The sequence below is a fragment of the Centroberyx affinis genome, unplaced genomic scaffold, assembly GCF_046629955.1.
Source record: "Centroberyx affinis isolate AG114_WGS23_722 - 3 ecotype Tasmania unplaced genomic scaffold, CSIRO-AGI_Caff_v1 ptg002297l_1, whole genome shotgun sequence".
NCBI lineage: Eukaryota > Metazoa > Chordata > Actinopteri > Beryciformes > Berycidae > Centroberyx > Centroberyx affinis.
This window is the reverse complement of record NW_027280571.1, coordinates 1-15,521: the sequence shown is the minus strand read 5'-3', so window position 1 is coordinate 15,521 and position 15,521 is coordinate 1. Positions and strand designations below refer to the sequence as shown.

General features: G+C 42.3%; 1 protein-coding gene across 1 annotated transcript in view; it reads right to left on the bottom strand.

Annotated features, from left to right (window-relative positions):
* The window catches only part of eys (eyes shut homolog), a 101,850-nt gene extending 87,957 nt beyond the window's left edge, over positions 1 to 13,893 (bottom strand). The window contains exons 1-3 of the mRNA XM_071532976.1: positions 13,674 to 13,893; positions 11,748 to 11,869; positions 136 to 257 (exon numbers count right to left, since the gene is read on the bottom strand). Of these exons, the coding sequence (XP_071389077.1) occupies positions 136 to 257; positions 11,748 to 11,869; positions 13,674 to 13,893 (464 nt within the window). The remainder of the gene's footprint in view (positions 1 to 135; positions 258 to 11,747; positions 11,870 to 13,673) is intronic.
* Positions 13,894 to 15,521: the final 1,628 nt, after the last annotated feature.

Sequence of the window (15,521 nt, the reverse complement as noted above, 5' to 3'; positions counted from 1 at the left end):
ACCTGCCATCTGCAATTCATTATCTCTGCTGCCAGTGGAAGGACATATTGCTATCTCTGAAAGGCTTTTTTGCATTTATTAAGTGACTGATGCACCTCGTGAGGACGGTGCCCTCAAGCCTGCTCGTACACCTACTTGTAGCTGTTGAGAAGGTCTGTGCAGGTGGCGTTGTTTTTGCAGGGCAGTGATAAACATTCATCAATTTCTTCTTGGCAGAACTCCCCCTCCCAGCCAGAGTGGCACACACACTCATAACTCTGCAATACAGGAAGAGAAACGCCATAAAATATACATTGAAATATAGTGACACACTCTAAAACACCTTTTATCTTCACTTGCCCTAGCATAATGTTTACATTTGCAATAGGTAGGTAACAGTGAAGTATTTATAATAATGATCCTCACCAAGGAGATGCTTTTGATGCAGAAAATTGAACCCGCAACCTTTTGCCCTCCAGCCAGCTTCTCTAACCTAAAGGCCATTCCACCACCCATTTGTTTACCCATTTCTTATTCTTGTCACATTTCAGAAAACAAGTGGTGCAATGGTTAATATACTTAATTAAATTCATCTCAGTTTTCTTTAAAAAAATTCTAGATTACAACCTCCCACTCACAGGAAGATTTTTCCTGTGAAAATCTGTTTAAACTGTGGAAGAGTCATGCTTGTCTTAAATTTTCACATTACTGCTATGCAGATGTATTCCTCCTACCACCCACCCTCTGAATAATATGCAAGCCTGTTTTTCCATGGCATTCAAGATATGTGATACAAGCCTTGATCAAGCATACAATATTACCACTGCATATTTTGTGTGGAAATTATGCAAGGCATTTTCAGTTTCATATACAAATAAATATTTTAAATATTTTTAACTGATATTTGTCCGAATTTCTCTCTTGAACAAGTATGTATGCTGTTTTTATATAAATTTTAATACTCGGTAGAAAGAGATACACACCACAACTACAATTTCCATACCCTTGCTACATCTATGAAGAGTTTCCCTCCCCAAGTTTGTTCTTTTTTTTCCCTTTCTTTCTCTGTACAGAATGTGGACTACTTGTCCTCTAGTTCATCATTAAAATCTGCATTATGATAATTAATCACGGCATAGGAGATGAATGGTTTGTTGTCTATTACTTTCCGAGGCACTGGTTTAATTTAAATTCCTCTTTGCATACAAAATGAAGGTAGTCATATGGTCAAGGGGTATTCAGGATTCCTCATTGCCAACATTCTGTCTAAAGGTCCTGGGCACTGCTGGTTGAATGCATGCTAATCTGTATTTCATACACTGGAGGGGAGCCGTTAAACTTTGTCTGATATAATTTGTACACTGCAGGCCCTATGGTGGTGGGGGAAAATGCCGTCATCTCATGATAAATTAGATACCTCCAGGAGACTCCAATTCCTTACCCCTGGCAATAGAACATAATCTCATTTTTGCTGCTAAGTCACCTTCAGGGACCGCAATTCTCCAAAATAAGCTAAAGCTCTGTGGGACACAGTGTTCAGAGAGAGGAATAACTGCACTGTAAACAAGACTGTGTGAAGGGGTTTCCAAAAACTGTCTCTATTTGAATAATGAGTTGAGGAAAAAAAACGGAAGGGTTGTGCTACAACCCAGGTTTTACGAATAGAGAACGAGAATTCTTACTTATGCTATAAGCCTGTCTCCAGACAGCACCACTGAATAATTTACATGTAAAATTATAACCACCCACGTCCTATCTTGGCCAGGAAAAGGCAGACAGTGAATTGTACTTTATACCATGACGCGTATTGTCCCGCCCCTCAGGCTATAATACGCACTGCTCTGCCTGACAACGTCATTCTAGCAGTATATTCAGCTCAGGACGAGTGTCAACTCTCGTTCTCTATTCGTAAAACCTGGGTTGTAGCACAACCCTTCCGTTTTACTTCATTTCGAACTTGAGTTCTAACTTATGCTATAACGTATACAACCCACCTTGCTGGCCACAAGGACTGCACCGCTGCACAGCCTTCCTGGCTCAAAAATGTAGTAACAATGACATTAAGGCCGTAACCAAGGAAGAGAAACACAAGTTAAAAGAAGAATTCAATACCTTGTTAATTAACTAAGATATGTGATTCGTTAACAACCGATCAGCTCACGGCTGAGTTTGTTTGGGTAACGCCGAGTCTGTGCGTAATGCGTAAAATCCTTGGATAGTCAGCATTTGGCAGCAGCCAATACTGTGTGAGAAAGTGAGGAAGCTGCCATATCCAGGCTATAAAACCTGACAAAAGTGTGCGGAGTTGCCCATGAAGCGGCTGCACACATATCCTCTACAGTTACGCCTTGTAAAAGCGCCCATGATGTAGATACACTCCTGGTAGAGTGAGCTCTCAGTCCCTCGGGAGGAATTTTCTCCAAAGAAGTGTAGACCAAAGCAATACCTTCAACTATCCAGTGAGACAATCTTTCTTTTGAGAGAGCCTTACCTAACGCCCTCGCTCCATAACACACAAATAAGTGGTCTGAACGGTGCATGGCACACGTTCTTGCCACATAGACAGAGAGCGCACGCACTGGGCACAGTCTGTGCAAACGCTCCTCTCCATCAGAGCTGAAAGGATGAGGTGAAAAGGCTATTAGGTCAACAACCATAGACCTAAAGTTGGCATTAATATTCTTAGGTTGTTAAGCAGGATTTGGGCGTAAGTAACCCTTCGGTTGTCCACCAAAAAAATTAAGCATGACTGATGCACAGAAAAGGCAGCCAGGTCACCTACTTTTTTTGTCGATGTAAGTATTTCAGCTGTATATCGTCTATTGGCTCAAATGGAGCGCATGTTAGCGCATCCAGTACAACTACCAAATCCCATCTTGGGAACAGCCAGCGGGTTGGCAGTCACCTATGCTGGGCACCCTTCATGAAGCGAGATGCCAACAGGTGGGATCCAACCGGTTTTCCCTCGATGCCCATATGACAAGCTGATATTGCAGCTAAGTATACTTTGAGCGTTGAGGGAGAAAGTTGTTTGTCAAAAAAATATTGTAGGAAGCTAAGAATTATTCCTATACCGCAGTATATTGGATCCTCATTGCGCGGCTTACACCAGCGCTCAAATGCTTGCCACCTATGCGCGTAAAGGGATCTAGTTGAGGGAGCCCTTGCTCTCTGAATAGTCTCCACAACCTCTAAAGGATGGCCATAATTCAATAGGCGTTCCTGTTCAGCTTAAGATAGGAGATCCGTAACGCGTAACGGGAGCATCCAGGGTATCCCACTCGACATTAAGCTCATGTCCCCAAACCATGTTTGTGAGGGCCAGTATGGGGCTACTAGAATGAGTTCCAACTTGTCCTCCCTCACTCGGTCCAGCACCTGCTGGATCAGCGGAATCGGGGGGAAAAGCGTACAGACGCTTGTTGGGCCAACAATGAGCTAGTGCGTCGTGGCCTGGGGGGGGGGGGGTCATCGTTTTGGATTGAAAACCACAGGGGGCAGTGCGTTGCGTGCTGCAATGCGAAGAGACGTGCACGGCCGAACCGGAGACAAATTTCCTCCACCACTTGAGGGGGGATGCGCCACTCCGCAGCGTGAGGCCCGCCCCTTGACAGCAGGTCTGCTCCGTGATTCACTAGACCTGGAATGTGGGCTGCTGACAATGAGCGCAGGTGCTTGTGCGCCCACAGGTGAATCTGTGTTGCCACTTGATGCATGGCTAACAAGCGGACCCTGCCCTGTCGATTCAAATAGGATACCGTGGCTGAGTTGTCTGAACTTATCAGAATGTGATGACCCTCAATTCTGTGCGCAAAATTCTGTTCTGTTCTCGCCCTCTCCCCACTGGCCATTTGCTATGCGTCCCTCGCATACTCCTCCCCACCCCCACTGGGAGGTATTGGTCTTTGTAACTATCCATAGGATAACCGGACCCAGCAAGGTCCCCAGGGAGAGCGTTTGTGGATCTGACCAGGTGGATAGACTTCGCCGGCATTGGTCCGTAATCGGCAACAGGCGATGGCGGTCTTTTTGGGGGTGAATACGCTGACTGATAAACCATCTTTGGAGAGGTCTCATGCGTAATAGGCCCAAAGGCACAACCGCTGATGCTGAGCCCTCACAGTCTTGCTCTGGGTCAGAGTTTGAGCTGTGTTCATCACGCACTGCAGCCTGGTGGCTGTCAGGCGTGCGCGTGCATTGAACGAGAGTTTATATCCAAGCCCAAGAATATTCTCTCTTGGCGAGCATCTTTCAGATCTACTGTAGTGAAGTAATCTGCACGTCTTATTTCCTTGAATAATTGCATCAACATGCGAAAAGGCAGTTTCCGTAATGATTCGTTCAGAATTCTCAAATCTAAAATTGGTCTCAGTCCCCCATCTTTCTTCGGTACCAGGAAATATTTGTGGTAATAGCCCATATTCCTGTCCGCCTCCCGTACGGGGCGTATGGCACCTTTCTCTAGAAGGGAAATAATCTCCTGCTCTAAAGCGGGGGCCGTCTCTGCAGAAACTGTTGATTGTGTGACTCCAGCGAACCCTGGTGGGTTGCGAGCCAACTGCAGGGCATAACCTCTCTGTAGTGTACTTAGGACCCACAGAGAGGGGGCGCATGTGCGCTTCCACACACTCAGCTTGCTCAACAAATCTGCCCTCTCCACTTATGGAGGGGATAGATTTGTAGATGGGCAGATAGGCTGTGGCCAACAGAGCTATAGGCGGGGCTTGCTGTATAGCCAGGTCCTGTCTGTGAGCTCCCTGACTTATTGGTAAATGATGCTGTATAATCGGGGAGATATTCTGTGCCATATGGATAGACTGATAATGTCCCGGCCTTATTTCTGGCTTCGGGCTCATAACACACCTTTCTATAGCCTTGTCGCTCAACTGGCTGAGTGGACAGGGGGTATGGAAGGGGGTCTTTGGTTGTGGCACTGTGTGAGTGTGTGTTGGTGTATAAGGGAGGGATGGTAAACAGAGTGCTTTTTGTGCATACATTGGCCATGCAGCTTTTGCTGGCAATGGGCAGAATGGCAACAATTTTCTCTTTCGTGTGGGCTCCTGTAGTGGGGGGGCACCGCACATACTCGCTCCCGGAGAAGCCATTAGGTCCTACGAGGCTTCTTGGTCCTGTTCACTTGGGCAGTCTGCTGCTGATCCTGCTGCTGCTGCGGGCGGAACAGGTGTCGATTCCATCCCCTTGCGCCTGTTGAAGGAGGTGGGGGAGGTCTTCCAGGGGTGGTAGGCGCTCTTTCTGGAGCGCGTGAGACACTTGCAGAGCGCTGATACAGGGGTCTGTCCTGACGAGGATAACTCTGCTGTGGATGGGGAGCCCGGAAGGGGGGCCGTGCTCTGCGGGGCATGATAGGCTTAAACGCCGCCGAGTCTTTCTGTTGCCTCTCAAATCTGTGGGTAATGTCATCTACTACTGGTCCAAACAGGCCTGATGTAGTCACCGGTTGGTCAAGGAGAACATTTTTCTCCCACTTTCTCATCTGAGTAAGGTTAAGCCAGAGGTGTCGGTGGGTCACCACAGAAAAACCCATTATCCTCCCTGCATCCTGCGCAGCACAGTGCACCAAGTGAAGGGAGAAATCAGTGGCCTTCCTGAGCTCTGTGTACGTCTCCTGTGTAGCCTTACCCTCAAGGTCACGGAGCAGTTGGGCTTGATAGGCTTGGAGCAATGCTATATGGTTCAGCATAGCAGCTGACTGGCCAGCCGCTTTGTATGACCTGTCAGCAAGAGACGCAGTGAGTCTGCATGCTTTGGATGGAAGCTTGGGCTTGTCAGTAGAGGTTGTTGACAAATGAGCTGCCACCGACTCCTCCAGCGGGGGCATGCTTAGATAGCCCAGCTCCGTGTCAGTAGTCGACCAAGCACTGAAGCCTTGGACAGGAGACCTGGTCTGCATAGGCCTTCCCCAAGAATGTCTCACTTCGGCTTTAATATTAGGACAGAGAGGAAGGGGCCTTTGAGGCAAGGGCGTTGGCATCACGGATGAGCCCGGGAAATAGGCGCCGATGAGCATGGATGCGGGGGGAGGAGGGGGGTCCGGCCATTGCAGGTCTAGCTTGGCGACCGCTCTGTTCATGACCTCCATGAATTCTCTATAGTATGCGCCCTGCTAAGAAACTCTTGGCGCCGTGGCTCCGTCATCCCTTCCCGCCTCATCTCTTCCCTCCTCACCGCTTTGCGTGTCCTCCTCGTCCCCTTCGTTTTCCTCTTCACTCCCCCAATGCGTAGCATGGAAGTCATGTACCTCCCTATGTGCGCCCGCAGAATGGGAAAATGGCGGGCTACCCCATAAGGTAGCACTAGATGAAGGGAGAGGTGGGAAATCACCGTCCGACCACTCTGCAGTGGGCTTGGGTTGAGCTGCACTGCGAGAGCCGCTGGATGTAGCCTGGAGGTCCACTCGATGGCGGGGAGTAGGCAGGGGGAGGCCAGAGCATGGCACGCATAAGAACGGGTCGGCGAGGGCTGCTTCAGCAAGACCCAGGCAGTTGATGCATTCCTTGTGTGCATCTTTCACCGACATGTATCGGCTACACTGCCGACACTTCTTGAAGTTCTTGTCAGCCATGTTAGCCAAGGTCGCTAGACAGTGTTAGCTAATGTAGCTAGCAGGTGGTGGTGGGTGGATGGACGAGCAGCCAATTAGCTAGCTTGGAGCCTTCACCAATACCACGCAATGACCAGTCTTCAGTAGTAAATGTAATAAAGTGAAAAAGGTGGTTGTGTTCTTGCTGCTCTCGTCGAAGGCTTGAGCCGTCCGAAGATGAGCCGTGAGGCGAAAACGATGTAGCAAGATCCTAAAAGGTGTAAATAAAGCTATATGCAGCGGTGGCTGAATAAAGCAAGAATGACGTTGTCAGGCAGAGCAGTGCGTATTATAGCCTGAGGGGCGGGACAATACGCATCATGGTATAAAGTACCATTCACTGTCTGCCTTTTCCTGGCCATGATAGGATGTGGGTGGTTATAATTTTACATGTAAATTATTCAGTGGTGCCGTCTGGAGACAGGCTTATAGCATAAGTAAGAACTCGAATTCGAAATGAAATAAAACTAACAGCGAAACAGAGAACAGTGTGACTAGGAAAATATTGGTTGAAATTTCATTATATCCCTCATATCCCACTTCCGACGATTCTTATGTAGTGTCCTTTTGCCTTTGGTTTTGGAATCGTATGGTTTATCTGAGAAAATTAGATTGTACGTGTTTCAACCGGGCTTCTGTGCTAGGGCGATTTTGACAGCTTGTTTTATTTTTCTCTGTTGGCTGCTTCATATTACTGAGCGCAAAAATCAGCATTTGTCCTTGAGGTATTCTAAAAATGGCTTGCTAGCACTGTTAGGGGTCTTTATTGAAACCACTGTGTCCTGCTAGCCAAAAAAGAAAAAGTTAGCTTGCTTCTTGGAGTATTTCGTTTTTTTTATTTATTAATTTTTTTTTTAAGTAGCAGTATAGAAACGTTTAACAACAAGTGACTGGTGAAGAAAGAAAATTTGAAGTCTACATTTTTAAATGTCAAGTTGTCAACCCAACCACGCTCCAAATCAGCACAACTAATTCGCATATCTGTAGGAAATTTAGCAGTTGAAGAAAGTTTAATATGAAAGACTACAGTTCTCCACTGGAAGATAGAGTAATGATTTGCATCTGCCCTGATGTGTCTAGTAGACTATCCCACACTAATTATGGGTCACATTAAAACTAGCCCAGTCAAAAAATGTCTAGTGGTAACCTTGGTTACATAGTTTAGATGTTTAGACTAGATAAGCCTTTGACTCAGAGTGCAATGAATTAAAAGAATTAATAGCAATAGCCTGGCAAAATAAGTCAATTAAAAATCTTGGTTTTGAAATCTGAGTGCATAGTTTAGCAATCTGCACCCTAACGTTAATTATCTGTGCCTCAAATTAACTTGTCCCACACCATACAGACTATGGTTGCCCAATTTCCGTGGAGACAGACTGCCACATGTTGAAAGCTTGAAGCTTAGTTTTGAAAATTTAAAACTTAGTTTTGAAAGCTTGAAGCTAGTTTTGAAAGGCTGAATCTCAGTTTTGAATCTTTGCAGGAATGAATTTGTATTATTTTTCAGGTTCAGCAGTCATAAGAAAGTTTTGCACACAAAAAACTTTGTAATTAGAGTTTGGATACTTGTGAAAAACATTTTAAAGCTTGTTACTTAATATTTGTATTAGTCTAATAAATGGTTACACATAATGAAATGACAAAACCTTAAAGGTAACGTAAAGCTACGACACACCCTACAAAGTCCCAGCGCTTGATTTTCAGAGCTACGAGTCCTGGGATTTCTGTCAGTATACTCTTGGGGGATCAGTTTGTAACTTCAGGTTTTGTCAGCTTGTACTTGATGTCCTGTAAACTAGTGGGACCTGGGGGTTGGGCTATTTGCTCTCATGCAATCAACTGCCTTTGAAATATAAGCCAATAGCATGCTGCCTTTTGCACTGAAACTCTTGTTATTGACTGGACTTCCTATCAATCAGTCAAAGCTACAAAAACAAAGATGGCTGTCGCAATGTACATAACTCAGTTTTTGTATTGTAATGAAATTTTATAGCCTTCCTTGGTAAAAAAAAGTGTTAATGTGTCAGAATTTGTTAGCAGCAAGTACTTGCAGTTTTTTTTACAATCTTGAAAACCAATATTAGATAGTTCTAGGGAGTAAAACTAGTGGGCTAATAGCAAATAGTTAGTGGGCTAATACTAAATAGTTACCCCATTAACTGTATGTGTGTTTTCCAAAAGTGACAAATGTTACACCTTTACTTTGAAGGCAGTATCACCCAACTTAAGGTATTAATATGACTATCTGTGGCTGTCTTAATGCAGCTCGTGGTCTATTGATTTTTCATTTTAATGTGTAACATTAGGTATAGACCAAAACAAATAGACCGCAGACCAAAAATTATTTCTAACTGTCAGAAGAAGAAACATAGACTTTTATCTGTGACACAAATCTATTTAACCACTGCAATCTGTTCGCAAAAATAAGGAGCTGTTGGAAAAAGCCCCTGGTACTCATTGCACACTTTGTGAGCAGCATGCAGCTCCTGAGCCCCTTTTTGCAGCTGCCACAGATCAATGGTATTGGCTTAAAATACGTACAAAGAATACTCTCATCTAGCTGCTCAGGACACTGCGTCTGTTAAGTGCGTTTACCTCGCCACGACGCCATCTTGAACCAGCATCATTTATGGAAGTCCATTAAACCCATTCGAAAAACAAAGCTTACACTGTTATGGTATTCTGAAAACTGTCTTTAAAATGTCTGTCATTTTCGCTCTCTCCTATAGTGTGTCAATCAGTCCTGCCTCTGTGAGCTCCAATGAAATCAAGGAGAGAGAATTGGGAGAAAGAAAAAAATATACAGAAAAGGCACACTGACTGGTGAACAAATCTCAAGGTTTAAGTTATGTTAAACGAGTTAATTGGATTAAAATCAACAATCAAAAACTGAGTCAACCAAAACATAAATACCGAAATGGGTACAGTTTATTTAAAACACATTAACTCGACAGGAGTTACCAGCAATGACTTGTTTGTAAAACACACGCATATAGCCAAGTCGCAAACCAAATGCTTTTTGTATGAGCTAGCAAACTGATATCTTTTTTAGTTACTATAAAGACACATGAAACAATGCATAAATCAATGCATATCATAAACAGCACAAAATGGCTGAGAACCAGAATCAGAGCACATTTCCATGGCTACAGTCTTCAGAAAAATGTTAACCCCCTTGACTTTTCCCGCATCTTGTGGTGTTGCAGCCTGAATTCATAAATTGATTTGATAAATTGAGCTTTATCGACAGTCTACACAAAATACCCAATAATGACAAAGTGAAAACATGATTTTAGAAATGTTTTCATGTTTACTGAAAATAAAATATTCAACCTCCTGAGCCAATCATTACAACTTTGAGTCTTCCCGGATACATCTCTATCAGTTTAGCACACCTGGATTTTGGAATTTCCTCCCATTCCTCCTTGCATATTTACTGAAACTCAGTCAAGTTGGATGGGGAGTGTCTGTGAACAGCTACTGTATCTTCAAGTCATTCTACAGATTTTCAATGGGATTCAAGTCTGGGCTTTGGCTGGGCTCAAGGCCTTTCACATTCTTGTTTGGAAGCCATTCCACTGTTGATTTGGCTGTATGCCTGGGGTCACTGTCCTGTTGGAAAATAAATTGTCACCCCAATCTAAGGTCTTTGGCACTCTGAAGCAGCTCCTCCAGAAGAATATGCCTGCATTTGGCGCGTTCATTGTTCCCCTCTATCCAGTCCCTGCTGCTACAAAGCCCCCCCACAGCATGATGCTCCCACCACCATGCTTCACAGTAGGGATAGTGTTAGATGGGCGATGAGCTGTGCCTGGTTTCTGCCAGACAAAGCACTTTGCATTACTGCTGAAGAGTTCAATTTTGGTTTCATCAGAACACAGAACCTTTTGCCTCATGTTTTAAGTATTTCATGTGCCTTTTAGCAAACTACAGGTATGATGTCATATGCATTTTTTTCCAGGAGTGGCTTCCTTCTGGTCGCTCTGCCACACAGCCCAGATTTGTGAAGTGTTGCACTCACTGTTGTCCTTCTGGGAGGATCTCTTTTTTCAGCAAAGGAACTCTGTAGATTTGTCAGAGTGGATCTCCCAATTCTTCAGAAATTGTTCTATACACTTCCCCAGATCAATGACTCCTCATAATTCTATCTCTGAAATCTACAGAGAAATCCTTAGAATTCATGGTAGAGTTTCTGCTCTGGCATACACTGTCATCCATGGGATCTTGTATAGACATCTGTCTTTCGTACTAAATCATGTCCAATCAATTAAATTGACCACAGATGGATTTCAGCGTATTTGTAGGGACATCTCAAGGGAAATCATTGAAATTTTGATGCATTTTGATGCATCTTTACTCAAACCGGTGTACTGCAAAGGGGTTTTCTTGTCTTTTCTTTGCTTTTCTTCATTCATTCTTAATTCATTAAAAAAGTTGAGTAGATCAGATCAGTTATCCATTTTGAATTCAGACTGTAATACAACAAAATGTGAAAACGTGGGGTTGAATACTTACATTATTTACAGTTAAGGGCTTTTCACTTTTTTTTTTACTCATAGAGCCACCAAATCAAAATTAAGAAAAGTTCCCATGGTGCATGCAGTTTGAAAGTGTTTATTATTGGAGATGCATTAAAACACATTGGACTGAGGGTTGGGCAGCAGGGGTATAATGTAATTTGCAATACTTGATATATGGTAACTATGACAATTGTTCTGAATATTAACCTTTGAGAAATAGGTTATATACTGCCAGGGGATGGTATTAGCAATTTTAACCTTAATAGGTTTAAGAAATAATATATTTCCATATTTGTGACTCTATGCTACTCACATGGTAATGTAGTGGTGGAGTTGTTATAAGGTTACATTTTATTGACATTTTACCTGTTTTTATTATTATTTTATTGCACAGTTGCAATTTGTATTTACAAACATATAACAAAATTGCTTTCATTCAGTTCTGTCAGTATTTCATGAAAATCTGTATTTTACCTTGTTTTAAAGGCTGTGGAATATAAGATTTTTGACAGGTGATTATTTATTTTCAACAAGTAAATAATTCTAATCACATTTTTGTTTATACCAAATGTTTAGGGTGGAGTTGTCCATTTCAGTAACAGTTGTGTCACCTGCTTGGATTGCAAGATAAAACACTGTCTACTTACCAAATGGAGGTCCTTGCATATTGAGTTGTTACTGCACAAATTGTTCACACAGTCATCAATGTCTTGTTCACATCTCAGCCCAGCATAACCAGGGTTGCAAAGGCAGTAGAACCCATCCACAACTGAAACAAGAACAGTAGGTTAGTTACAACGCCTTGCATCATAAATTAATTCTCACTAGTAATGCACTACATCTCTACACAGGTAAGTGTTGATCATGGGCATACAGCAGAATGTTCCAATGTGATTCCATTATTTTTTTTATGGATATAACCATTAAAATGCCTCATGCACTGTATAAGTCAAACCTGTTGTTGTAAAATCTATGTGATAGGTCACCTCTTCTCCATCGATCAGAGGGAATTTAAGACTCTAACCATGTTTAAATAAACCTGTCTGCCTGAACCTCTCAATCCTGTTTTCTCCTGCTGCTTTCCTCTTTCCCTGTCTGCACTTATCCTGCTCTTTCTCAATGAAAGGCTGAAAGCCTTGTCATTTGTTTCCACTCTCTCAAGTTCTAGGGCAACACAGTGAATAAGGGGAAAAGGAGGTGCAACAGACGGAGAGAGCCCATTTCATAACCATTTTTTATTCAGATGTTACAAATGTGCCAATTTCTTCCATCAGAAGTTAGAATTTCCCACGTCTAATAATCCATTCCTATCTCTCTTTAATCATTAATGATGTTAAAGAGGGATGCATCTTCCTGTTTCTCCAACACAACAGTGGTGTACAGGCAGCCAGTGACAGAGGTAATTGCAGTTCTTAAAGGAGTGAATTTATTACATCCCCAGTCAGGGTCCCAGGATTCTTCATTATCCCAAAGATTTACCACGTAATCTATGCTGTCACTCTGTCTTGGTGCGTGTAGCTGCTATTACTCTCATTAAATGCTTTAGGTCTTGGGTGGCAGCAGCATTACTCATCCTAGCCACTGTGGCTATGCAGTGCTCTCCCTGGTGGCTGCTGGCTGCTGCTGCTGAGCACTGGCCAATAGGTCCTAGAGGCCTGCTTCGGCAACCTGAGGTGGGCTGGCTGCACTCAAGATTATTCAAGACAGCTGGCCAAGGTCTACTGTAATAGCAGTCATACAGAATACAGAGCAGCTACCCTTGGATAGTTATCCACTGCCACCCCTTGAAACTTTTTTTGTTCAGTTTTTTGCTCTACTGTAAGCCATGTTAAACAAGTATGGCAATATATCAGAAATGTCAGGGATTCTGGAAGGTAATACTACAGTGTAAATATTTTGCTACTGAGGGAAAATTAATTTGACTCAGCAAGATGGATGTTACTTTGGTGTACAGTAATTTCATGAATTGTATAACAAAACAATATCTCACTGCAATTTCTGTGCATTTTGTCCCTCATATAAACTAAGGAAATAAATGGGAAAAAAATATTTTAAAAAATCCTCCCTTTGTGGAAATATATCATAATCATCCACCAATTGGTCATCAGCGATCCTTAACTTTGAAGCTATCATTATGATCTATGAGTGTTTTAATCATTTATGTTAGAGATGGAAAATATGGTGGTACAATCTTAGTGGATAGCCAAAGGAAGAAAAACAACATTCTGTCTGAGGCTTTGATTGTATTAACTCTGTCATTTATCATCCATTATTCAAATTACAACACAACATTGATGCTTAATTGATTTCCTCTTGCAGTTAGGTTAAGGAACTAATCAAGCCTACTGCAGCAGGTAATGTCCTAGATCCTCACATCAGATGGAATAACTCCACTCTCATAACACTCTTATTAGCTGCAATGGTGACCCAATTGAAAACTGCCTGTCAGACGGCAAGCGAGCAAAACAAAATGTGACATATTCGATGTGCGTATGGAGGTTTGCTCTGTTGTGACTGCTGGTTTCTCTTTCCGGTTTTATTAAGCTGTGTTTGTGAGATGGGCAGTTTCTCACCATCATAGCAAAAGCCGTGAAGACAGGGGCTGGAGCTGCACTCATCCACGTTGATTTCACAGCGGGGGCCAGTGAAGCCCCGGTGACAGTGACAGCGGAAACCCAAAGGGAAATGGTCCTGATCCAGCTCCTCCACACACTCTGCTCCATTCTCGCAGGGATTATTGGCCTCGCAGGGTAAGAATTCACAATTACGACCTGGAGAGAGGGAGAGAAACATGCATAGCAGGACCATTCAGCAGGCAACAGACATACAATGTGATTGTAGTACTGGGGATATTAAAGACTAAACCCATATTGTGTGTTTCCTTCAACCAATCCTTATTATAGATTGCATGCCATTTCAACCATATTTGAACAGACAGACAGACAACCATATTTGAACAGACAGACAGACAGACGCATAGATATCACTCACTTAAGCTAGCTTGCTTAGATCACTTAAGCTAGTTTAACACACAAGCATTGGAAACCTTTTACATATTAGCCTGAAAAAATGATCTGAAAATATAGAGTTTGAAGTTGATATAGTTCATGGTTTTTAATAAACTTTTTGTCTTAATTTTAAACATCTATTTGCTATGTGGTAAAATTATTTAACAGTCCAACCTGGATGGATGGATGCCTCTGAGAGATCCACTAGCCAATTCAGTTTTTAAAATAAGCATTATTAGGTTTATAACAACTAAACTCAATCTTTTTGATACATTTTTACATTTTGTAGTGTAATTAAAAGGTCTTTAATGGCTATTGGTAACCAACTTACCTGGTAGCTCCCAAAGCCTCCGAAGTGCATCTTAAATACTATTCATGACTTATTTTTTTCTGTGACAGTTAAATACTTCTGTGTGGCTTATAATATATTTTTTTATCAACATGATATCATTTTTCTGCTGTGATAAAAATGTCACTCTGGTGCTGAACACTTCTTGAAATTTGTTTCTGGAGTTAGAATTAGGGCATAGGCAAAATATAGATCCTGCTACAGTGTAAGATTTGCTCTTCCTGTCTATGAATAGCATGCAACATGCAATAGTTTCCTCTCTAAACAGAAGGTTAGTGACCACTACGGTAAACACAAGCCACCAGAGAATTTACAACGATGGAATATAGGCCCTACATGCACACATAAATTAAATTCTCTGGAGAGCGTTTTAGATGCATTTTGGGACTGTATTAGAGTTAATGGGTTTGATCCTTAGAGATTTGTATTCCATTCGTTTCAGTGACAGAATACTGTACATATAAAAAAAAATGTTTTGTGCTTGCGACAAAACAATAATTATCAAATGGATAGTCCCAGTCATCAGTTCTGATTGTCATGTTTAATGCCGTTTTAAAATACTTGATAAAAGCACACCTGTGGCCATATAGCAGTTAATAAATATTAATGCACTGACCGAAAATCACCACTCATGCTAGCACTAGTTATATGTATCTTAACAGACACTTTTTTTTTTAGCAAACTTTTAGTATAGAGACACATTTAACAGTGCGCACATTATAATCTGGTCATGCATCAAACATCATCTGTTGAAATAAAATAACACTTTTCTAAAGCACAAATAAGAAAGGTATAAAATATCAACAAAGAGAGAGAAAGACAATGCATTTATAGAAAGTATCTTAACAAGGATGGCAGCCTACAGAACAGCAATCAGGCCAGGCAATGCATACCAAACGACTGAATAAAGAAAACGCAATGCTGAAAAACATGCAAAACTAGACACAAAACAAGGGATGTTTCCTACCTCTGATAATTTCTGCAAAACAGACTCAACAACAAAAAAGTAGGGGGAAACAACATTAAGGATAGAAAAATCTCAAAGAAATTGTAAAAATGATGAG